Source organism: Staurois parvus, unplaced genomic scaffold (genome assembly GCF_062004578.1).
Source record: "Staurois parvus isolate SC_StPar_1 unplaced genomic scaffold, SC_StPar_1.0 ptg000696l, whole genome shotgun sequence".
NCBI classification, from domain to species: Eukaryota; Metazoa; Chordata; class Amphibia; order Anura; family Ranidae; genus Staurois; species Staurois parvus.
The window spans coordinates 2,652,903-2,678,364 of record NW_028318492.1 but is presented as its reverse complement, the minus strand read 5'-3'; the positions used below and the strand labels follow the sequence as shown (position 1 = coordinate 2,678,364).

General features: G+C 40.9%; 1 protein-coding gene across 2 annotated transcripts in view; it reads left to right on the top strand.

Annotated features, from left to right (window-relative positions):
* Window positions 1–17,045, top strand: part of OFD1 (OFD1 centriole and centriolar satellite protein) — a 71,667-nt gene extending 54,622 nt beyond the window's left edge. For both annotated transcript variants that reach the window (XM_089652988.1, XM_089652987.1), the window contains exons 20-23: window positions 1,444–1,580; window positions 3,482–3,673; window positions 9,737–9,792; window positions 13,698–17,045. In XM_089652988.1, coding sequence (XP_089509114.1) covers window positions 1,444–1,580; window positions 3,482–3,673; window positions 9,737–9,792; window positions 13,698–13,743 — 431 coding nt within the window. In that variant the 3' untranslated portion in view covers window positions 13,744–17,045. The remainder of the gene's footprint in view (window positions 1–1,443; window positions 1,581–3,481; window positions 3,674–9,736; window positions 9,793–13,697) is intronic.
* The last annotated feature ends 8,417 nt before the right edge of the window (window positions 17,046–25,462 follow it).

Genomic DNA, 25,462 nt, shown 5'->3' with positions numbered 1-25,462 from the left:
TTATGGAGGAGGGGTCACCACAACATGAGGAACTGTATTAAAGGGTCGTGGCATTAGGTTGAGAACCACTGATCTATAGGATTAAAAATGAATCATGGTAACAAGGGGCCCATACAATGTGCTATTATTGTGTTGTACCTTTTCCAGACTTCACAATATAGCCATCAAAAAGAATCTTCATTCTAGTCAACGTTCTTCTAAACCACCGTAGGGTTTTGCTTTGCCAGCAGGCAAGAAAAATATTATTTTGGTACCTCCAGTAATGTGCTTTACAGAAGCTAATAGAACAATAATCTTTTTTTACCTAAAGATCATTCCGATGTGTTTGTCTGCTGCATTCTGGGAGGAATTCGTACACACTCCGATCGTCAGTCATGTAAAAATCATCTTATGTCTGTGGATAACATCACATCCTAGTTTGCATACCCAGGATATATACAGGCACAAATATTGACTCAAATCCTGTATTGTATATCCATAGTTATAGATTGGAACTCTATGTATCAAACACAGCAAATACTTTACTCCTGCGCTTTGGATGGAATCAGCAGAGGCTGGGATGACAATATAAATGTCCTGGAATATGCACTCCTTGCTGCCCTCAACGGACCGGGTTAGTCCAGAGTCACTGAATGCAAAAGAAAAACAAAAAAAGGGCGCACTGGCCTAGTGCATTATCGTAAAAAAATATTTATTGAAAGGATAAAAAAAGTAGGTATCATACTCACAATGGACATATAAAACACAGGCACATCACAATGAACAAAGGTGTTCAATCCATATAGCATCTGAGTCCACAACGATGGAACCCTCGATGCCCAACTGGCTGACGCGTCTCAAGGATTCAGCCTCTTCCTCAGAGCCCTATGTAGCCTTGCTGAAATATTTATTCCTAATAGACTGGCTTCTGAAGACTCCACCTACAGACAACCTCATTATATAAAGTCAAGGGGTGTCACTAGATGTAGAAACTTAAAAGTAATACTGAGCCCTCCTGCAAGCCGCTTATTGAAACAGAAGTTAATATTGTGAGTTGCTGGTGGATTGTTTTGAGCATAGCATCTGCTATTCTAGAACCCTGGTAGATTTAGGACCAGCAGGTAAAGAAAAAAACTTTCTGTGCACTGTATATTCTGGTACATTTCTTTTCTTTTTTCTTTATATTGCCATGGAGGAGAATTGTAGGCTGCCATTGGTGGTTCTGAAAATTTACAATCTGCTTAGCTGTTTCAATACTTTCTTAATCACTAACCTGTAACAAGTGTGTAGCAAGTGAGGTCAGAACTCCAGATCCAGCTTGTAGCCAAAGGATCAGCATTACAGCCACACAGCTAACATTTTCAAGAAATTCAGCCTTGGCAGGCCCCATATTTTTCCTTGATTGTTGGTAACAAACCTGTGATCAGTACAGCTTCAAATTTTTTTTTTTTTTTTTCCTTTCAGTGAGAAGTGAAGATAAAACAGAAAATCTGAGGCATAGAAAACATGTACAGGAAATTAGACAGAGTTCCCCTCAAGAGTACAGAGTTGAAGATCAGAGAAAAAGTCCTGAAATCCTTGAGAAATCTGATGAGCAGGAGGTAATGGAATCACCTTAAATTACAGTATTAAAGGATAAGTTCACCTTTCTAAACTTGTTACATGTTATGCCCGTATTTAGGGTGTAACATATTGAGCATCCACCACCTCACCCGCCCGATCTGCCCCCTCCTTGTGACAGTGGACTGAGGACCTTTTCCCCACACCCGCTGTGGAAAACAGCGCAGCCATGCAGGACTACGCCAATACAGCCTTGTCATTCATTTACATACATAGAGTTCTGTAAACGAATGCCTACAAGTGCGGTCAGCAATTGTCCAGTCAGCAGCTCAGTAATTCAAATAATGGCCAATTTAATGGGAAATAAAATGCACATCTTTCATAGTGTAGTAACCCAAAGGATGTAAATGTATTAGCAAGAAAGACAGAATAATACTCACAAATATGGTGCACTATACCAGCGCGCAGGAATAATCACCTCTTTCATTAAAAAACAAATTGCCCCCTTAAGGATAAACATCCATCCAAAGTGCAGCAAGTAAAATGGCCGACCTCGTACTTCCGGGGTGATGATATCATGTAACCTTGCCCCATTGAATTGGATATCATTTGAATTACTGAGCTGCTGACAGGACGGTTGATGCTGAGATTTGATGAAGAGTGAAGGATTATAACCCATAATATTAGGAAGGCTTATTTAGACCTAACCTGAGAGTGGATCAATAAGTGGAGGTAAGCGGCAGCAATGACAGGTGGAGGCACATGGTGGTGCAGCACAGGGATATTGGGAGTATGCTTATATTATATATATTTGTGGACACTGTATTTCAAGTACGTTTTGGTGCACATGATTTGAAGTTATTCACATCAGGAGTGAAGGAATGTTCTGCAGTTTTCTCTTAAGACTTTATAATCTATTCTTTTAGTCACATTATTTTGCTTTATCACTGTGGTGATATGTTTTATATTTAGTACACTTATTATTTTTTTGTAGGATTTGTGTTGCATGTGCAGTACAGTTGCACACTTATAAGAATTATTGGTTTGCGCAGCACTTTTTTGGTATTATTATATTGCAGCTTTTCAATTCTTAGATATGGTGGCATTCGTTTTACTTTTTTAAGGCTTTTTTTATTTTATTTTCACCTGTTGATCTGTCCAGTAAAAAAGCACCTACAAATTGGCTGGATCGAGTGAGGGCTCAGGTAAGTATAAGGGGGGTGAGGGAGCATACTACTACCTAAATATTAAATTATGCATTAAGGTAAAAAAATGTTTTAGAATCACTTTTAAACATACATTCTACCCCAGCGGACATGTGGGTAGGCTGAGAGTGCATAATAGCTAGTGAACAGTTGAAGGGAAAAAAAAGGAAAAAACAAAAAGTTAAATGGTGTAATTATCCAAAATGGTGAGGCCTATACACTAGCATTCTCAGTTTGTATCCAGCCAAGATACTTCCTGCATATTGTTTGCTTGTTCTCCCTGATCACACTCCAAAGTCATGCTGGTACGTTAGTTGGCTCCTATCTATTGTGACCCAAGTATGTATACATGCATGCGAGGTAGGGACTTTAGATTGTAAGCTCTTGAAGGGCAGGGACATATGTAATGTCTACAATTTGTAAAATGTTGGCACTATGTAAGTAGCGTACGAGAGTGGCAAAGCTTTTGCTTACATTTAACTATTACTGGACAGGTCAGTCACATCTTGTAGTACTTTTGTGCTTTGTACACCCATAAGTCAGCAAAGTGTAAGTACTTACACCTACTCTCTTGTGCCTCTAGCAGATATCTGTTCAGCATGGTTATGTGCAGAAGTGCTCAGGTTATGTGAGAAATTCTCAGACACTAAACCATTAAATATGGCTTACTGTACATTTTGTGTGTTTTTGATTAGTACATAATATAAAATAATGTCCTGGTGTACCCATATTTTAAGATCTCTGAGTCTAAAACATCCCAAGAAGAGCAAGAAGAAGGAAACTTAAGAGTAAGGTTACCAGAACACGAAAGTACAATGGTGAAAAAAGCTGAAGAAAATGCCAGACTAAGTACTCCCGAAGAAGAAAATCCCCTGAACAAGTACATGCAGTTACTGCTCCAGAATCGAGCAGAAGAACAGCCTGACAAGGTGAGCTGCACACACAGATACTTTGTTTTATACACACACAAGGTGAAAGGAAAGACCTAAATCCATGACACTTAACCTATTGTACAATGTGTTCAGCTAATTGCTGATTCAGGGGAAACATAGAAACAAGAAGAGGCAGCTGTCATTTGTCTTCAGTGAAGCCTTGCACATTATAGACAGAGGTATTTATATTAATAATGAGCGGTATCCTACACATTTTAATCTAGCTCCAATGATGCGGTATTGTATGCCTTTATGCTCATATTATCCAGTTTAAAACTGTATTTATCTATCGGACATTGAGGGGCACAGCTTGATGCTTAACCTAGGGTTATACTGCCACCTACAAGACAAATAGACAAGTAGGTACATAGAAAACTTAAGGACAGTCCCCTAGAGGCTATAACACCTCCCACCTTTCACCTGCTCAGTTTTGCTTAGGGTCCTTAGGAAGATGGGTGTCTCTTTCCTTTCTGTTGTATTTTTTGCTTGAATTTTTCTACTGTCAACAGCTGCTGATAGATTTAGACTGGATTTTGGAAATCCTGGAAGTCTCTCCAGTTAGCCGACAAGCGCAGGTTTTCCCAGTGTATTAGGAATATCAGTGTTCTGTCTGTAACAGTCCAGCAGTCACCACAAGACTCTGCTTTCAGGTCAGGCCAATCATCTTGGTGTTCCTTGAGGAGTTATCGGGCTTACAGCTGTGGCTTTGATTCCTCTCCCCATCTATGAGGACTCACTATTATGGTCATTTTGTGAGGGAGTTAAAATTCTGCTTTTACTGTTGAGAATGTCCAATACTTTTAGGTTAATTTTTAACTGGCCACTAGGGGAGCCCAGCTCTGTTTATGCCTGAACTGCCATTTGTAAACTTCCTGCTGTTTTTCTCTCATTGGCCAGGATTTGTGACACAGCACTTTGAGGTTGGCGATTATCTGGTTCTGCTTCATTTTGCTTGTAATGCTGATCTTGTAAAATGAGGCCCATGAGCCAATTTATCTCCATTCTGCTTTATGTTCATATTTCTGTGGACTGCAATGGTGACAGCTTGGAGAGCTTAGACTGTAGATATCTTTATCCAATTTGTCAGGAACAGTGTACTAACCGTAACAATCTGCAAGATTCTGCTTTCATTGTGGGTTAGGGCAAGCCATACACATTTGACACATAGCCCAATGGATAGAACTACCATGCAGGAGATTGTGAGCTTAAAGTGGTTGTAAAGGCTGAATGTTTTTTACCTTTGTGCATTCTATGCATGAAAGTAATAAACCTGTGCGTAGCAGTGCACCCCAGCCCTTCAATTCTTACCTGAGCCTCATCGTGATCCAGCGCTGTGAATGACAGCCTCGGCTGTTCCGGGTCTCTGCCTCATTGGCTGAGACAGCAAGCAGGAGCCTTTGACTCTCTCTGCTGTTAATCACAGCCTGTCAGCCAATGAGGAGAGAGAGGGGTGAGGCCTAGCTGCGGCTCCATGTGTGAATGGACATACGGAGCAGCTGGTACCCCCATAGCATGCTGCTTGCTGTGGGGCACTCAACAGACAGGAGGAGCCAGGAGAGCTTGCGTGAGACCCGAGAAGAGGAGGATCGAGGCTGCTCTGTGCAAAACCATTACACAGAGCAGTTAAGTATAGACATGTTCGTTATTTAAGAAAAAAAATTGAACCTTTTAGAATCGCTTTAAATCCCCGAGGTGGCAAGTGTAATGTTTAGAGGAAACATTTGGGCAGCAGACATAATCTTTGTGTCCTAAAGTTCTGCCTGCAGTGACAGTACCCACATTTTTATGGCGTGGTAGTCTTCCTGGTACTCCCTACACTCAGCTGGTCCATTGATACTCTTGGGGAAGTTTGTAATGGAACCGACCGAGACTGCGCTTGAGTACTTCCGTTAGAATACCGCTTCCCCGTCCGAATACCGACAACAGACACCACAGCCGACCATACAAGACTAGACGACACCAGTCTGTCTGAACATGGAACTCCTTTATTTTAAACTCAAACTGGATTTTTATACAATATACACTGAGACTGATCACGATCATTGATCATATGAAAACGCAGCTATATACAGAAATAGACTTGACACACTAAACAGTAAGTTAATTAGGTTAGCTAGCTGGGTTACCAAAACAAAAGGTGAATGGGAATTCACACCTAGACAATGGTTTGATGAATTAGGATCTCACTACAGCACAGACAATCCGGCTCCTTCAATTCACATGTCTAGTTCAGAATCAACAACCAGGAATAGTCTTCATATGGCTGATAAATATTACTGTCCCATCTGAAGTAATTCCAACCGCATTCTCAGCAGCCATTAGTCACCCTGTGCCCCTAAGAGACACAGGGTGACTTACACATAAGAGGGATATAGGGAGCTGAGACAGGGGTCTCCCAACCTCTGCAAAGTAAGCTGGGTTCCATGAGCCCCCACCCAAAGTGACTCTTGTCACAAAGTTGGGTGGCTTTTTTTTTCCTTAAAGGTACCACATCTTCTGATTTTAAACAACATATCTGATGTCAGAATGGCTGTTGCCCTCCAACTGAGGTTGACCCTCCTAATTGGGACTTAATTTGTATTCTGTGCAAGATCAAATTTGGTGCAGGAAATCTTTGTGCTTTCTGCATTTCTCACAGATTCCAGATGAATCCACTTGTGCTAAAGGTAATTTTTTAGCCTTCTTTTTATCTCTGGGGACTTGGTATACTTTCTGCCTTTCAACAAAGGCATTTTCTTCAGTTATACAAGGTGTTATGTCTCAGTTGGTCCAACTTGTGGCTACACATGATCACAGAGCTTTAAAATGCTCACCACCATCTTCATTAGCAGAGTCTGACACAGAAAAGCTTAATATATCTCTGTCTGACATCTGTCAGATGCTCCCTTTCCTAGAGGAAGAGATTTCATCAGATGAATTTCAGCCATCCTTTCCCTATTACTGTGTATAACATTCACTGGCTGTGCTACAAGCAGTAAAAAGTTTTACCCAGACACTCAAACTAAGCTCTTGCATCACAATTTTCCCCTTCTTCCTCATAGTCAGGTTCCAGTTCCTGAACCCACAAAGTTTCTTCCACCTCCTTGGAATAGGTGGGTTCTAAACACCTGTGGCAAACCAAGGGATCCAAGCCTGCAGATAAATCCGCTGCCACAAGGCTTGCCTGTAGGGTTTTTGAGTGATCAGCATTGTCCTGTAAGGTTGTTTTGCCCAATGTGGTCTCTGCTTTTCACCTGAATGAGGATATTGCGTCACCTTCTCTGGGTCCGGCACTGGTTCACCTCAGGGTGATCTCTCTCCATTGCCTGGATATGGTGAGGGCTCTCTGGGGTTACCTTTCTGACACTGCTTCTTTTAGACAGATTTCCTTTGTTATTTCAGATGGTCCTAAAGGATGCTCTCTTGCTGCTCCACTATTTTGATTCAACAGGTTATATTGCAGGCCAATGAATTGCAAGATAAAGTGCCTCCTTTTCCTGTTAAATATGGCTCCAGTAGGGTAGTGAGCGCTCTTTGGGCTTTTCATCATCAGTCTTCTTTGTCACAGATCTGTGAAACTTGCAACCAGGTCTATTTGTACATATGACAAAATGAGTAAACAAAAATGAGTAGTTGTCACAAATCCGTGACAAAATTATCAGATTGAACAGTCAGCTCCAGACACAAAGCAGGCCATCATATATTACTTTACAACATTCCTGTCACAGCATACTTGACAGGACATCATACTGAAGCTCTTAGGCCAAGCCCTCTAAAAGCCATTTAGCAGCAATACACATTTGAATCGTGCCATACTTTAACCTGAATATGCTCTTTTCATATAACCAAGGTCTCAAACTCTACACATGCTTTATAGAACCTGTTAAAACAAAATTAAAATCATAAAGAAGTTCTACCCAAATTTATAAGCATATTCCAAATAGTTTGATACCAAACAGGCCTATGCTATAATGTACAGCAAGCAAGTTGGTCACATTAACGCTCCTAAAATTATAGGCAGCTAATTTACATCACATTTTATCTCTATCAAATCGTGACTTCCTTCAGTGCAATAATATATTGGTTGTCAAACTTGAAAGCATGGTCATCTAGAAATATTGACACAGTTAGAAAAACTGCCACATAGGGAGTGCCCGTTGAACTATCATAAAACACTTTAACACCCCTTCAGCACACTTCTCAGACCCTTTGATTGGTCATGTCATTTTTGTAAATGCCTTCCTCAGGGACCAGAAAAGGTGGCCGCATCTGCAGCCTGTGATCTTTCAATTTTTCATTGATTCCCTAAATGCTGTAAATATAAAAGAATACTTGCCATGTTTTTTGCTCTGTTGCTTTCTTGCCTGGTGTTGCAGTGAATACCACAAACATTTCTTAAAGGTCAGAATTGTTACAGCAGATACTGTGAATAGTGTGTGTTACTGTTAAAACAATTGGTGTCACCTATTGTTTGTGTGTGCGTAAAGGGTTAACTGCAGAGTTGACTGACCCCAATGAAATTCACTTTCAATCTCCTGACACTAAGATTGCTGTCTCATGAGCTGGAAAATCTTTGCACTGCGTGAGGCTAAGGGTGCAAGGGTCGCAGTGTACTCTTAAGTTCTACAAAGTTGGTGTGTCTGTCTCTACAGATCCTAATTTTGGTCGGAAGGTTCTGCAAATAGCGATTTAATGTCCTTGGTTTCTTTGAGTTGGTTAACCTAAGTCTGGTTTGGTGTACCCCCTCCTTCCTCGAATTGAACTGGCATTCAACATGCCAAGGTTGATTTGTTATCGTCAAACTGTGCCCCTTAATGGATGATAGAGAAAATAGGATGTTTGTACTGAAAAAGTCCATTGATAGACAAAGCTTCTTCTACTCATGTGCTTTTGTTTTTTCTTTGAACTGCTTGCTACAGCTGAGCAGGTGTGAGAGGGGTTATAGCCTTAAGGGGCTGGCCCTCAGGTTTATATGTGCCTAGTGTCAATTTCTTCTGTGGGTTGCAGTATAACCCTTGGTTACTTGTTATAAAATTGTGTCCTTTCATTGGACACTGAGAAAAGGATTGGACGAGGAGGACAAAATCCTTTTTCTATTCCCATCAATGTCTACTTATGAGCTTTGTGGCCACATGGTTGAAATACAACATAAAGGCTGAGCTATGCATCGACCAGTTATTAAGATTTTGTTATATCATTTCGATTTTTATTTTTAAGGTGAAACAGTACTAAATTGCAGACCTCTTTTGCTACCTGTAGTTTTCTCTAAATTGGTCCCTGTGCTTTCCCTTGGGCTCTAGGCCCAATCTATAAATGAGCCATCAGCTATTGGCAGGTTGCTGTTATTTGCACCACCTTGTCTTGTTCATTTCATTCAGCTTTCTCATGTTAGAGCCTCTACTGTCCACCAAACTGAGGCCCTGTGTTCAGTTTGGGTGTAGGATCCAAGCAGCCCCTCAGAGATTAATCTGAAGACTATCAAAGATACTTGCAAGGTGCCTGCACTTTAGCACTGTTGTTACCTTACATTTAAGGCCAGGTCACTGTAGAATACACCTGTCACCAACTGAAGTCAACAAGCAAAAGAATTAGCAGTATGCAGCTTGACAATGGGTCCCTCTCATCCAATTGGCCATGCCACTGTTGAAGAGCAGACAATCTTCTTTACAAATGAAGTGGATTTTCTCCATTGTTGCAGGCAACTCCAGTGTTGTAGCTTACCCATTAGTTCCCATGAGTGCCAGGTTTTACAGAAATCTACATGACCACTTTACAAGAAAGAGGCAGGAAAGTGGACATACATGGGATTATCAAGCAGAATTTAGCACTTTTTTAAATGTGTTTCAGAAAATACTTGCTTTATTCCTGTGATGCCTGGATTCCACTCCACTGAGTTGACCGATTTATTACGAACTTCTAGAGATATGGATTGTAGCCAGTGGTAGCCAGTAACATTCAGCCACAGGATGTAGCTCTGTGGTCCAGTCTGGAGTCTTTGGCATTTAGCTTGCATTACATGTACCATGACTGTGTGTGAAGTGTCCACATTATGTGATTTTTAATGTTTTTTATGGTTTTCAGGTCACCAAAGAATCTGTGGATGACGTTTCTTTGATTGAAAAACTTTCTAATGAAAGGTAAAACATTTATTTAATTATACTGGTCACTTAGGGTCAATTTTGTTTTATTTAAAATTTCCACCCCAATTATTTAGTCCTGTGGACAAACTACACGTGTGTCCCAATATGTTATGCTCATCTTCCTTTCATTTTTCCTGTTCAATTTCTAACACTGGCTATTTGTACATCTCATTGCTGGAACCCCAGGCATATAGAAAGCTTCTGTTTGAACACATGCCTGTATTTCCAATTTTGAGTGGCATTAGCTTTTTGACTATTCATAGTGTAACCTTAATGGAGATTTAGACTAATCTGTAAAAGTTTTGGGAAGTAACACTTAAAGTGGTTGTAAACCTCAAACACGAAATCTGGACAAAGCAAATACTGTATTTACAGTGAGGAACAGAAGTATTTGAACACCCTGCGATTTTGCAAGTTCTCCCACTTAGAATTCATGGAGGGGTCTGAAATTCACACTGTATTCCCACTCTGAGAGACAGAATTTAAAAAAAAATTCAGGAAATCACATTGTATGATTTTTAAAGAATTTATTTGTCTTGCACTGCTGAACATAAGTATTTGAACACCTAAGAAACAGCAAGAATTCTGGCTCTCAAAGGCCTGTTACTTTGCCTTTAAAAAGTCCACCTCTACTCCACTCATTAATCCAACTTAGTAGCACCTATCTGAGCTCTTTAAAGACACCTGTCCACCCCACAGTCAATCAGACGCCAACTACTACCATGGGCAAGACCAAAGAGCTGTTAAAAGACACCAGAGACCAAATTGTGGACCTCCACAAGGCTGGAAAGGTCCACAGGGCAATTGCCAAGCAGCTTGGTGGAAATAGATCAACTGTTGGAGCAATTGTTAGAAAATGGAAGAGGCTAAAGATGACTTTCAGTCTCCCTCGGACTGGGGCTCCATGCAAGATCTCACCTCGTGGGGGTATCCCTGATGGTGAGGAATCAGCCCAGAACTACAAGGGAGGAGCTGGTCAATGACATGAAGAGAGCTGGGACCATAGTTTCAAAGGTCACTGTCGGTAGAACACTACGCCGTCATGGTTTCAAATCATGCATTGCACGGAAGGTTCCCCTGCTTAAGTCATCACATGTCCAGGCCTGTTTGACGTTTGCAAATGACCATCTGGATGATCCAGAGCAGGCATGGGAGAAAGTCATGTGGTCAGATGAGACCAAAGTACAACTTTTTGGTCTAAACTTCACTCGTCGTGTTTGGAGGAAAAAGAAGGATGAGTTGCATCCCAAGAACACCATCCCTACTGTGAAGCATGGGGGTGGTAACATCATGCTTTGGGGGTGCTTTTCTGCGAAGGGGACACGACGACTGCACTGTATTAAGGAGAGGATGAATGGGGCCATTTATTGTGAGATTTTGAGCAACAACCTCCTTCCCTCAGTCAGAGCATTGAAGATGGGTCGTGGCTGGGTCTTCCAACATGACAACGACCCGAAGCACACAGCCAGGATAACCAAGGAGTGGCTCTGTAAGAAGCATATCAAGGTTCTGGAGTGGCCTAGCCAGTCTCCAGACCTAAATTCAATAGAACATCTTTGGAGGAAGCTGAAACTCTGTGTTGCTCAGCGACATCCCCGAAACCTGACAGATCTAGAGGAGATCTGTGTGGAGGAGTGGGCCAAAATCCCTGTTGCAGTGTGTGCAAACCTGGTCAAGAACTACAGGAAACGTTTGACCTCTGGAATTGCAAACAAAGGCTTCTGTACCAAATATTAACACTGATTTTCTCAGGTGTTCAAATACTTCTGTTCAGCAGTGCAAGACAAATAAATTCTTTACAATACAATGTGATTTCCTGAAAATGTTTTTTTAATTCTGTCTCTCAGAGTGGGAATGCACCTACAATGTGAATTTCAGACCCCTCCATGATTTCTAAGTGGGAGAACTTGCAAAATCGCAGGGTGGTCAAATACTTCTGTTCCTCACTGTATATAGTGTTTATGTGTCTCTCTAAGTGTCATTTCTCTCTGCTGTCTAGTTTCTCTATCAGAATCAATTACTTCTGACACATTTTCCGGACACCAAGAGAAAAATGGTGACAGGGGAGGGAGCTCCAGCTGATTGACAGCCTCAGCTCTGTTCCTGTGCTGTGTGAAGGGGGTGTGGGTGTCTTCCCTCCAATCAGTTCTCAGAGCTCTTTTACAGTGTGTATCAGCAGCTCTCCGCTCCCTGCTTTGTGGGTCTGTAAAAAATATTTTTCATCTCCGAGTTTTACAAGGATGTATAGGACAAATGACTGCAAATAAACAGGTACAACCTATGTAGGAGGATTTGTTTCACCTCTGTGTATCACCTGAGGCTATTCACTTCACTGGGTATAGGCATGGGTTTACAACCACTTTATTAGAGAGAAATGGGTCATTGCAGTATTTTCCAAGCCAGTCATACAACACTAATTACAAGTTTTTATGTCTGCTACCATGGAGCAGTGGTTGAAATTTGTATATATCTCCTACAAGGATGTGCTGTCAGGAATTACAATCCTTAGCTGCTTGGGGGAAGGTGTTGGGAACATGGACTTGCTGCTTTTCATTGTATGCAGTTTACAACAACCAATATGTGCAAGCCCCCATATGTTTCAGTAATCCTAATGCACCACACTGAACCCTTAAAGTCTGTAATTTTGCTTGAATGACACTTAAAGCGATACTAAAGGTTCTTTTATTTTCTGTAAAATAACAAACATGCCTATACTTGCCTGCTCTGTGTATTGGTTTTGCACAGAGCAGCCTAGATCCTCCTCCGCTTAGGTCCTCCGCCTTGCACTCTTGGCCCCTCCCACCTGTCGGGTGCCCCCAAAGCAAGCAGCTTGCTATGGGGGCACCTGCTGCTCTGTGTGTCCATTCACACATGGAACCGTGGCTCGGCCCTGCCTCCTCTCTCTCATTGGCTGACTGGGTGTGATTGACAGCAGCAGGAGCCAGTGGCTCTTGCTTGCTGTCTGAGCCAATGAGGAGCCAGAGACCCAGGACAGTCAAGGCTGTCATGCACATTGCTGGATGTCGATGGGGCTCAGGTAAATATTGAGGGGGCTGTGGGCACTGCTGCACACAGAAGGTTTTTGTTACCTTCATGCATACCTTGAGCCGTTACAACCACTTTAAATGTCGTTTGACCTTTTTAGAATAACAAATTAAAACTATCCTATTTAACAAATCTTTAAAACTTTACATATGATAAAACTTTTATATATTGTAAATTGACCAAATTACCTCTGATCAGCAGCCACAGAAAGCTTTGAGGTTACCATCAATGAAGGAGGTTCCACTAGTCACTAAACTTAAAGGTTTATACTCCCTTTTTTTTTTTTTTTTTTTTTTTTAAATTAGTGACCTTGGTAGATTAAACAATTTGTTCAGGAACAATAGGCAATGTGATTTGCGTGTGAATAGTTATAAATATTTTGTTTATGCACACTTAAAGTACCTGCCTTTTCTGCTCTTTGAAAATCCTTGGACACCATTTGCAAAGCTCATAATCCTGAGACTGGTTTTCAAAAGTATACAAAGATGTTTCTCATTCTACAGAAGCCGCTTCCTCATATCTGAATTATACATCGTTTCCCTTGTGAAACTCCTTCCCTGTGGGGGGGCACATTACTAGCCTTTTAAATGAAGTGTATTTTCTGAAAGAGCAGATGGGCCGGAAGAGAGGTGAAGGAAAGTATTTTGGTGCTTTTGTCTTGATTGTAGAGCAGTATATGACCAAATATATACTTGGCATATTAGAATATCATTCATTAAATAGGTGAAATGCCAGGTTTCCTTGGATTCCATTAAGGGCTCTTACATGGCTTTTTTGCACAATGTATATAAATTATGTAATTGTGAAGCTGCCCACGTAGCTTTCTGCCTATTAAGATCATTTGTGTCTTTCTTCAGTATCACAGCTCATTCTATGGGAGACGCAGATGAGGAGTTCTGGTAAACAGTCGTTTCCTCTCTTCAAGATGAATCCAAGTCCTTTGAATTTTCAGACTAATGGTTTCTGTGACCGGCGCAGGCTCTCTGTTTGATGTGGCAGTGTTGGCAGGAGCTGATTCTTATGGCAGAAAATGTTGCATATCTTCCTGCTGAGCCTGTTAACTCCTCATGCCTGCAATTACTCATTAAGAATACACCAGGAAGGAAATATCCTGCTACTCCATTTTAAATTAAGTCACTGTAAAGAAAAAAAAATCACAAAAGAAAATAGGGGCAGCCATTGTGGACTGCCTCTAAAATGCTAGTCGCCTGCTTGCCTTGCTGACCAATGAGCTTCCACACTGTGGGACATTAATTTAGAACTAGCATGCACTAAGCGGTCAGCAGGACAGCCAGGCAACTAGCATTTTCTGAAGAAGAGGTCAGCAGTGGCAGCTGCCATGTTTCTTTTGTGACAGGTTCCCTTTAATATGTGGAATCACTGTATTTAATGTTATGTGTGTGTTTGTGATGTCTAGATTCTGTTTGCTTTTCATAACTGATCCTAATTTTGAGCAAATCATTTTTTTAAAATAAAAAAGTGGAAATGATGTAGGCATCTTCCCACATTCATAGTTCACATAGATAAGAGGTTTTCTTTTGTTTTAAAGCTCACAGGCCTTGTACACACAGGTTTGATTGTGTATAAGAGCAGTGTGTACAAGAAACTTTTGTAATGCTTTGCCTACACCAGGGGGGTCAAACTCCATTCTATCATGGACCATATCAGCATTATGATTGCCCTAAAAGGACTGGTCGTATCTGTAAGACTAGATGTTCAGAGCACCCCACCCCCCCATGTCAAAAATCCCACATCCTCCCTAACATCACTGTGCACCCCCTTTGGGGGCAGAGCTGGAAAGCAGAAAGTGCAGGGTCTGGAGGAGGACCAGAGGAGGAGAGGAGTCAGTGAGCAGAGGAGGAGTGGAGTCAGTGAGCAGAGGAGGAGTGGAGTCAGTGACCAGAGGAGGAGTGGAGTCAGTGACCAGAGCTTTCTGAATGCTGAGACTGGGGGAGGCAGAGATGAGGCAGTGCTGCAGCTGCACTGCGACATGCAGGATTTGGCAGAAGAGTTCACTGCTGAGAAAAGGGGGTACCTGCAGGAGAGCTGCAAGGGCCACATGAAAATGGTCTGGAGGGCCCAATTTGTGTTTGACACCTGTGGCCTATGCTATTAAAGAGCCATTCAGCTGCAGCTTTGGGAGGTTGAACAAACTTAACCCCTTAATGATGGAGGGTAAAACAAATGTTAACACCTGAACACAATTGTGCAACTTTGACATGTGTCAGTAAAACCATACATATCACAATTACTTTGTGCATCCCAGTAGATTATACCTTCTATAATTCAGGACAAATTGGCTTTCCTTTGGTGGTAAATGGTCATATATATTTCCCGATTTGTATTTATTTTTTATTATTATTCTCAAAGGAAACTTGGCCCTAAATATTAAAAGATATTTTTTTTCTTAATTTAGTTGTATATTTCTTGCTATTACCATAACTTACCACCAAAATTAATTCTACTGCTCCTGACGATCGCAGCAATACTGCATATGTGTATTTTATTTGTCACTTGTACCCATAGTAGGGTCCAGATAAAATGAAAATGTTATCGGGAGAATGAGTTGCCAGCTCTTCATCTTATACTCCCAGTCCTGATCGTTGGTATGAGACTCGGGGCTCTCGACGAGAACCCAGTCTCTGTGCTGGGAGCATATATGCAGCCTCACAGATAAGGACCCACTTCTGAGGCCCTATATATGCGTACGTTTGGTACCAATGGGTTAATAGGTGTGCTGTCACTTTAAATATGCTACAAGCAGCATTTAACACTACACAAAGCTTGTTAAAAGCCTGCTAGCTGCTTGTTTTATAGTAACAGTCATCACATCCATTAAGATGCGTGTTCAGCATTCCCATACTAGAGCTAAACTTTTCTTCTCAGGCTTAAACAAAACTTAAGCTTTTTGAAAGCTTTAAAATATTCCTTAAAATCTTGTAGTATGCACTGCTCTTATAGAAGCTAAAGCTCATGTGAACAAAGCCAAATCATGCGTAAATAATTGAAAATGTTGTGCAAGTATATGGTTAACATACTAGATTAATACAGAAAGGAAGACCATTTCATGGTAGTTAACACGGCATGGTGTTGAAAAACACTTTTGTAAGTGCATAGTTCACAGTAATAGTCCATGATGGGATTAAATGTACATAATGTACTTGTAATGCAGTAACATGCCACATGATCTCTTCCAGTCGCCGGCGTGCATTAGCTGTAAAGGGTGATTGAACCTACCTGCTCCATATTTCTGTACTTGATTATCTAGTGACAAAGATTAGAACAAAATGGGCCCATAATCATTCATTTTAAAACACACAAATGGGCAATACATGATAAATGTACATACTACAAAATGTTGCTGTAATTAACGATCAAGTTGGGAACATTTCATATGACCTTGCAGCTTTATGGGAGCCTGATAGTACAAAACATACAATATTGTTAGGGGTGCAATTGTGTTATTAAAGCGGAGTTCCAGCCATAAAAGTAATAGTAAAAGTCAGCAGATACAAAAACTGTAGCTGCTGACTTTTAATAAACACACACTTACCTGTCCCAGGGTCCAACGATGTTTTCACCTGTGCCGTCCCTTCTCTCCACAGCACCAGCATATCAACTGTGGGCACCAGGCTGTGACAGCTTGCAGCTTCACAGCCTGGTTTCCACTGCGCATGCGTGAGTCGCGCTGAGCCTCCTAATTGGTCCAGCGGTCTCCTGGGACCTGTGAAAGTTCCCAGGAGACTGCAGGAGGGAGGAGGGGGCTGAACTTCTGGTTCACTTCGCCGAAGCAAACTAAGCCAGATTTGGGAGTGGGTACCTATCAAAAACAAGTGTCCGCTGCCCCCTCCCCCCCAAAAGGTGCCAAATATGGCAGTGAAGGGGGATAGGAGGCAAACAAGCGGAGCTTCCACTATTGAGTGGAACTCCGCTTTAACATGCCTTTGGCATGTGATCAATTCTTTGCTAAATTAACCTAGGTTTATTGTGCTACCACATAAGGCATGCTTGGTAAAACACAGCTAAGAACATTTCTGCTACACCTAGGTTAAAGTTAAACCACAATTTGAATGTACTGTAAATATATTTATTTAAAAAAATAATGGCTTGTGGTTTCCTTTTCAAACACATTTTCTATTACTCAGATGTTATTGATTATTTTATGCTTTCTTAATAAAATCTGTAGTTACTGTGTTTGGTATCAAGTGGATGTTACTGATTTATTTATTAATAATTATTTTATTATCGTGAAGTCACAGATGAGATAATGGGGATGTTGCTCATACTGATTAATCAGAATTCTTGTATAATTTTTCCATAAAATGAAAAGTGAAATCTGGTTCCTATTAGTAACACCATTCTTGCAGCCTTTTTCTCTTATGTTTTAAAAATTAGCACAAATTTAGAGTGGATGTAAATGATTGTTTTGATTAAAAAAATAATTTCTATTTATAATAAGCAAAGACAAAAATTAAGTTACTTCTAGAACAGTGGAGCTGTTTTTACTGTTTTTTTTACATCTATTTTACTGGGATTTCAAACTATTAGATTTTGCTTTTTATGGTCTATTGAGGTGAACTGGAATTGTTGATAATCATAGACAGGTTATATTGCTGCCTATAGGAGGATTGAACACTGGCAAGAAAAGGAACATTAAGTTAGCCCTCTGTATGACCGTTCCTCCACTCATCTTGCCTTAGTTGTTTGCTAGTGACCAGGGAGGTTGAACATTTTATTATTCTGTTTTGCTTGATCATTTTATTCTGCAATACTCTGCAAATATTTATTACCCTAATTTTAAGACGTTTAATATGCTGCTTGAGCTGGTCTCTTTGCAACAGCTATCCAGATAAGCGTATCCTTAGCAATAGCTTTAGAGCCCCAAACTGCACCCTGCTGGATGGAAGATTGTGGGGCTAGCCTGGAATATGACCTTCAGGCACTGGGTTCTGCTTTTTGTTTCTTTTCAGACCTTTGCATACTTTGTTAGCCACAGAGCACTTTCCCAGTTCACAGCTGTGGCAGAGACACTGGTGTGACCCAGTCTCTGAAGACTCCCTTCATGAGTAAGGCCTGTGGGCTGAAGCTTATTGCTAATTCCTCAGCTTAGTTTTGGAATCCCTACCTTCACTCAACTGGACTGGTAAATTGCAAAATAGCCTAGAATGTGACCTTCAGGCACTGGGCTCTGCATTATGGCTCTTTCCTGATCTTGGTGTACTGTGTTTGTTGGATGAAGGGTGCTCTCCAGGTCCAGCATTGACTGGTGTGACCAAGTCTTTGAAGACTCACTTTGTGAATAAGCCTAAGAATGAGCCAAATATGACCTGGTGTGTCTCCTTTGGGCACTGTGCTCTGTACTAATCAACACAGTTTACAAGGTCTTGAAAAGCGCCACAGTGCAGAGTGTTTTCCCCTGGTTGAGAGTTGTGGCACTGTTTTTCATGTAACCCAGTCTCTGAATACTCACTCTGAGTAAGTCTCTGGCTTTAGTTAACATAACTTGATATGTGACCTTTGGCCACTGGAGGTTGAAGTACCTCTCAGACCTCTGTGTACTGTCTTTTTACCCTGTAGAGTATTATCCATATCTACAAAATTGGCACAACCTTTTGGTGTGACCCAGTCTTTCAACTCAATTGTTGAACAAGACTGACCAGGCCTAAACAGTGGAAGCTTTCACACAGTTTCAACTGTTCTGTACCATTTGCGATTTTCCTTCAGGATCCTGTTCCTAATAATCAATAATAAAGTTCTTTGTGTCTACACTGTTTTTTTGTTTTTTTTTTATTGCCCAAGATATTGCTTTCCTTCAACATGCATGTTTTTCACTCTAACACCTCTGCACACCCCACGTCTGTCTAAGGATATGTGCATCTGTTTCTGGTTTTACTCTTCTTAGGTTTAACAGGCAAGTCATATTGCTTCTCTGATGTATTGCCCCAAAATAAAAAGTGTAACTTTGACAGTATCTAATAAGATCTCTCTTATGGTAGGTGTTTCCTCCACCATACCTCATTACAACGTGTAGGTTAGACTTCTTTGCGTCTTTCTTTTTTCCTATAGCTGTTTTCCCCTGGTGTTCAATCTAGGTTAACTCTCCTTCAATCTTCTGAGAAGGATTCACTGTATACTATTCTATCCATTAGGATTCTGCAATTTATATTCTGTCTTTCAAGGCAGATCAGCTGTATGCTTATCACACACCCTTCTTACTTTGTCTTTTTTACAGACACACTGTTATCCTATTTTTCTGCCCTTTTTATAAACATATTTTTTTTACTTTTCTCTAGCCTTACCTTATGATGGGTTTAAGGGTAGTTTTATTCAGTTGTTTTTACTGAGAAATTCCTGTCTATGTTGGCTTCCTCTCCTTAAGTAAAAGGTAAAGGACACTGGGCTTGTCCAATTGATCTTTTCACTATTGGACACATTTTATACTGCTCACCATGTTATTGCTTGATCTTGATCTAGTTTTCCTGATTTCTGATTCCTGATATTACTCTTGAATCCCATAATCCCTAAGGTGCAGTTTATCTTCAATGAATGAAAAAGACATCAAGAAAGTTTTTTATGTTACATACATACATTTGATTACCTATCTGGCATGGTGGGTTGGTAACCCAGTTCTCTAAGATTATCTACAATTTCTGTGTCCCTCAGTTGACTGCAAGAAAGAGTTTAGGTACAAAAATCTTATATTTCTAGGATGCCAACTTGCAGGTGCACTAAAGCATTGTGAGGCTTCATTTCTCATACACATTTTATTTTTATTTTGTTCTTCATATAGGGGAGTTTTCATGTGCTTTTCTTATGAAGTATATTATAGAAGGTACAACAAGGATTTTTTTTTAACTCACCTGTATACTATTCTATCCAGTAGGATTCTGCAATTTATATTCTGTCTTTCAAGACAGATCAGCTGTATGCTTATCACACACCCTTCTTGTATACTAATATAATAGTCTAGTCACTGTACTTTAAATACACTGCTTTACCTTGTGATTCTTTGCTGCTGTAGCTGTGGCCCTTTGATGTGAGGTTAGGCAATGCTTCTTAGTTATCACACCTCTGTACCACAGCTGCTGCATACTTCTTAATAAAGATTAACACAAGGAACTAAGAGAAAGCATGATCAACTAAACACATCCACACAGGTATATGTAAGGATCAAAGCCTAGCGTTCTTTTTATACTTTTTTTTTTTTTTTTTTAAATGTACTCTCCGAGCAATGAATATCCTATTTGTTAAAGACCACCTTTTGTATAATAACATAAAGGAATTCCATTCTACTGATCCTTCATTTATCTATTTATTTTATTCAGCCATTAAACATTTTGTGTAATATTATTTGTCTGTGATATAATATATTGCAGCACAACAGGAAAATACAGTATTTTGCTTTAAGAACCGCTGAAACTGTGCGGTTTGCCCAGTGGCATACCTAGTAAAATATTTTTCAGGTATAGCAGAAAATGAATCATATAATAAGGGCCATAAAAGAAAAATGCAAACTAAAAATTGTAGTGCTCCCTTACACTGGCGGTCAGCAGAGACGTATCCAATCATTGGTGGTCGTTGTTGAAGTGCCATCTTCTTTGGTAGATTGTGGTAAAGTACTCCTATACATTGGGTAGATTAACCACTGACATTGATGATCTATTTAATTGCATTCCCACTGACCACCAAATAGCCTGCACACATGCCACACCCCTTATTGCTGGCATTTGGGTTAAACTTCCTCCACCACTCCACCCTTTGTTTAGAGGTTGGTTCAGCTTCAATTCTAAAAACATAAATGAGCAAATGGAGGAACCAGACATGGGGTTCCGTTTGTTTTTGGGCTTCGATGCACTTTAAAGGGAGTTTCAACAAACGTTATATTTTTTTAATCATACAATAAGGGAATCTGGATTAAGTAAATCAGGCACATTGCATGCTGCTCCCTTCCGGAGCTTGGACACTAACAAAGCTGTAATATAGCCTAGTATAACTCCCACTCCTATCCTGCACCAGTTCTTTTGCTGATGTGCTTGGAGAACCGATGTCTTTCCTTCTCTGAGAGAAGCAAACTTTTCTTTAGTTTTTGGCTGGATTCATTTTTCTTCTAGTATGTTTATACAATGGCTGCAGCCTAGGTACTTATAAACGCCTTCAGCTTGTTAAAACTCTTCCAGTGCATTCACTTCTGAGCCTGCTTTGTTTAGCGATTGGCCCAACTTGGATAAAGCCTCCCTGTAGGGGACCTGGCTATTTCCTGTCTTAACAAGACTCTAAACACAGGGATGCCCTTTACAAGAATAGTAAAATTCTGGAAGCCTTTTCAAAGCCTCATTCTCCTTTGCAGGTCCTGCTATGCAACCTGCCATTGAATTCTTCTATCCTCCAGAAATTCATGTCAAGCCAGTACTCTACTCTTTTGATGGGCTAGTGGATATGTTACACCAAATCTCCAGAATGGCCTTCCTTTCTGTACCTATACAGAGGACCCTTTGGCTCAAATGTTGGCAGGTCAATGCCCTCAGTTATGTCTATATTCCAGAGAATGGTCTCTTCACCCTGAGATCTTTCAAGACCTTTAGCACAGTTGAGGGATGCCAAATGTAGACCTTCTGGTTTCCAGAGGGAAAAAAGGAAGATATGCAATTTACAGGGAAGTCAAAATGCAAGTAGAGTACAGGATATAAGGAAATTATTCATGCACCATGTGTTATAGGCTCATATCCTCAGGTGATTGGACACCAGAAAGCTTTTGAGGACACGTCCACCTGGACCATCTTCCCTATAACTCTTTTTTCACTTTGTAAGTTTTTTGCTAGTGTCTGAAGGTTATGGACCTGTTCTCCTTTGCGAAGAAATTAGCTTCACTAGTGTATTTATTCTTATTTTTCCTTTGTTATTCTCTTAGATTTCTTCCATTAACCCTCACTGTCTTCTAGTGCCTACACAGAAGCAGTATATTTGGATTGGTCCAACCTTGGTAAAACTTTGGAAGCCATATTCCCCCACTCTGTGGGGGATGGCCTGTAATTTTGCTTTGGACACTAGATCCTGCATTAGGCACTCACCTTGGAACTTGGTGCAATGCATTGAGTAGCCATAGGGTACTATGCAGATGTAAAACCTTGTTCCATTGCTAAAAAAGATAAACCAGACCAGCGCACTACAAGTCCCAGCTTTCAGCAATCTATCGAGAATGGAGAGTGCAGATCGTTCCCTTCCAACCCCTCCCCCCCACCCTTTCCTACAGGGCACCTATGTAAACCTTTCAGCTCATGCTTTTCTCAATGTATCCCTTGAACTAGCTTCCCCTCACCCAGTACAATTAATATTGGTTGGTCATTGAATCTATGTTACGAATGTTTGTTTATCTTTGCTTAATCTTCAATAAAGCTCTTTGTAAAAGAGAATGGAGAGTGCAAAATATGGGGCAGCTCTGCATAGAAACCAAACAGCTTCCAGTTTTTTTTTCAAAGCTTAACTGAACAAGCTGAAGTTGGAAGCTGATTGGCTACCATGCACAGCTGCACTGGATTTTGCCCTCTCCAGTTTTCGTAAATTAACCCCACTGCCTTTTCTCCTCTCATTTCTCAAGTGGAGTCAGACTCTGATATGCTGGTCCTTGAGGATTCAGAATCAGAAGGGAATAAAAGCGGCATTTATTCAAAAGCCAAGATGTAATATATTGCAGTTTACCAGTCATTAGTTGTGGTTGCTGCATTAGGTTTTGTTTTTTTAGGCTTTTCTCCTCTGTTTCCATCTGGTTATCTGACCATTTACACACCTCCTATATTAGAGTGTCCCCTCTCTGAAAGAGCACAGGGCACTGTTGGACAGCAGCATTGTCTTTTTTGGGGGGAGGGGAGTGTTAGTACATCTAACAGATTTACTGTAGATACACTAACAAATTCAAGCCAAACACCAGCTCACACTGCAGTTACACAAGCAGTTAGAGCAAGTTTTTTTTTCTTTCGGGGTAAAGGTCTTGTATGAATAAATAAAAGCAGATCATTGTAAGCATCCCTGTCAGTGATAAATGGTTTGCCTCAACACTCTGCTATATTTACAGGAGAGCTTGTTCTGTTGAAAATCAACAGACTTATTGGTTAGATCACCAGGTGAAAAGGAAAGAAAGAGAGCCTAAAAATGAAAATGCAGCCACCCCATTTAAGAATTGGTAAGCTGCAATACAATAAATGTTTGCTTTTAGGTTTAAAGAGGAGGTTGAGGCAGTGTTGGAGGAAGCTGCAGAAGATTTCTCGCCCCCATATTGCCACTGTAATGAAGAGGTAATTACTCGCAACATGCCTTGGCATTCTGCAAATTGGCTGTCCTCCATCTTGCCATACTCCTTTGGGCACAAAGGAACCTGAAAAAACATGAAAACCATTCCCTGTTCATGAACCGAGAATGTGCAGTTTATCATGATTGGGTCACTTTTGAAATGATTTTCACTCCCCTCAAAATATTTGCTGAACTCTATCCACTGGAAAAAGAGTTTACAAAAAAATTGGGCTATATCTGGGGTTGATCCTGCTGTCTCTGTCTCAAACAAACATCTCACTATATCTATTGCAGATGTTCCTTTTTTTTTTTATAAAAAGATTCTGCTAATAGAAAATTTGAGACGTTCTTAAAAGCTCTCTTTAACATTACAGACATAGCCCTGCAACCAGCACTCGCTGCTATTTCTACATGTCAAACAGCAGCTAACTGGACTAAGATGCCTCACTTGTATGCCCTTACAGGGAGGACATCTGTCTGGTGAGGCACTTGACCAATTCATCAAGTAGGTCACAGATGGGAAGGTTTTACTACCTCAGAAAAACGTACCAAAACTGCCCTTCTCAGGGGCCACTAGCTCGACTAAACAGTGTCCTTGCACACTGTAACCAGGTTTCAGCTTCAAAACTTAACTTCAGCCCTTCCATTCAGCACTAGGTTTGGCCCACAAAGGCCACCAAGCCTTCCCCAAAGCCCTATTCACAATGAAGGGGTGCCTTCCCTGCTAAGGGGGGAGGGGTTGTCCATTAGTTTGTTCAAAACTCTACTGCCTCACTGCTTTCTCCATTCAAATCAACCAAATCAAGATTTGCAGAACATGTGGAACCACTTCTTGTTCCCAAGGGTCATCGTACCAGTACTGCCACAAGATAGGTACAATAAATTCTACTCAAACCTGTTCATGGTACCCAAGCCCATTGAAGGTATTCATCCTATCCTGGACTTAAAATCCCCCAACAAATTCCAAAATTTTGCATGGAATCTGCAGGGTCCATAATTGTCTGAGACAGATGGAACATGTGGTATTCATGGACCTCAAAGATGCCTATCTGCATGTTCCTATTTACCCAGCTCAACAGCAATTTCTACATTCAGTGTGCAGTGGCAGACAACCATTTCCAGTTTGTCGCACTGCTCTTCAGCCTATCCTTTGCTTCCAAGGTGTTTACAAAGGTCTCAGCACCCTTGCTTGCCCTTATCAGAATTCAGGGCATTCAAGTCACAAGCATTCCAGATGACCTTCTCCTGAATGATTCATCTTCCTTGCAACTCAGCAAATGTGCAAAAGACAATTCTGCTCCAAGCTTTTGGCTGGGTGATCACTTTCAGCAAATCTCCTGTCTGGTCTTCCCTGTGCCTAGAATGATTGGGTCTGATCTGAATACATCACCAACTAAAGTCTTTCCCAAAAAAAAAGTTATTTCTCTTAAGAGTTCGACAACTGAGGTCTAAGAGAAATCTCAGTGAGATTTGCCATAAGAATTCTGGCAATGATGGTTAACTCCTTCAAGGCAGATCTATCCAACTAAATATTTTGTCAGCATGGAAAAAGCAAGCTATTTCCTTAGACTTACACATGCTCCTATCCAGCCATGCAAGAACTTCCTTGTCCTGGTGGATCACCACTTCACCTCCAACAGTGGAAAAAGGAGTCTTCCAATACTTGACAGTTAAGGGAACATGGTCAAGAGAGAAACCCAAACTCCCCAACAACATCTTGGAGCACAGAGTAGTCAGGTTGTCCCTCCAACACTGGACCCTCATTCTAAAGGGACACCCAATTTAGTTACAGTTAGACAATGCGACCACAGTGGTGTATATCAACCGTCAAGGGGGCACATGGAGCCTGGCTACCTTGACGGAAACAAACAACATTTACTCATGAGCAGAAACTCCATGCCACATGATTTTCTGTGGTCTTCATTCCAGGATTGGACAACTGGCATGCTAATTATCTCTGACGCCAAGGCTTGAACTGGAGGGAGCGGTCTCTTCATACAGATACAACAGGCTATCTCAGTTTGTGACCAGAACCAGGGATCTTTTAGCTCTTGCCTCAGATGGTCTAATTATCCCCCGGTCTCAGTTCAGGCTAATCTGTGCCTTCCCTCCACTGCCCTGCCCGCTCAACAAAATGGAGCAAGAAAAAGCACCATGTGCTTCCCTGGGACCTTTGCTTTCTTCCCTATAGAAACCACCTTAAATACCCATCAGGATTATTTCCTTAGAAATTCTAGCCAGCAATGTAGCCTTTTGGATAGCCATCACGTCTTTCAGACATGTCTCTGAACTGGTGGTTCTTCTGTAAAGAGCCTTTCCTGATTATTTCACAAAGACA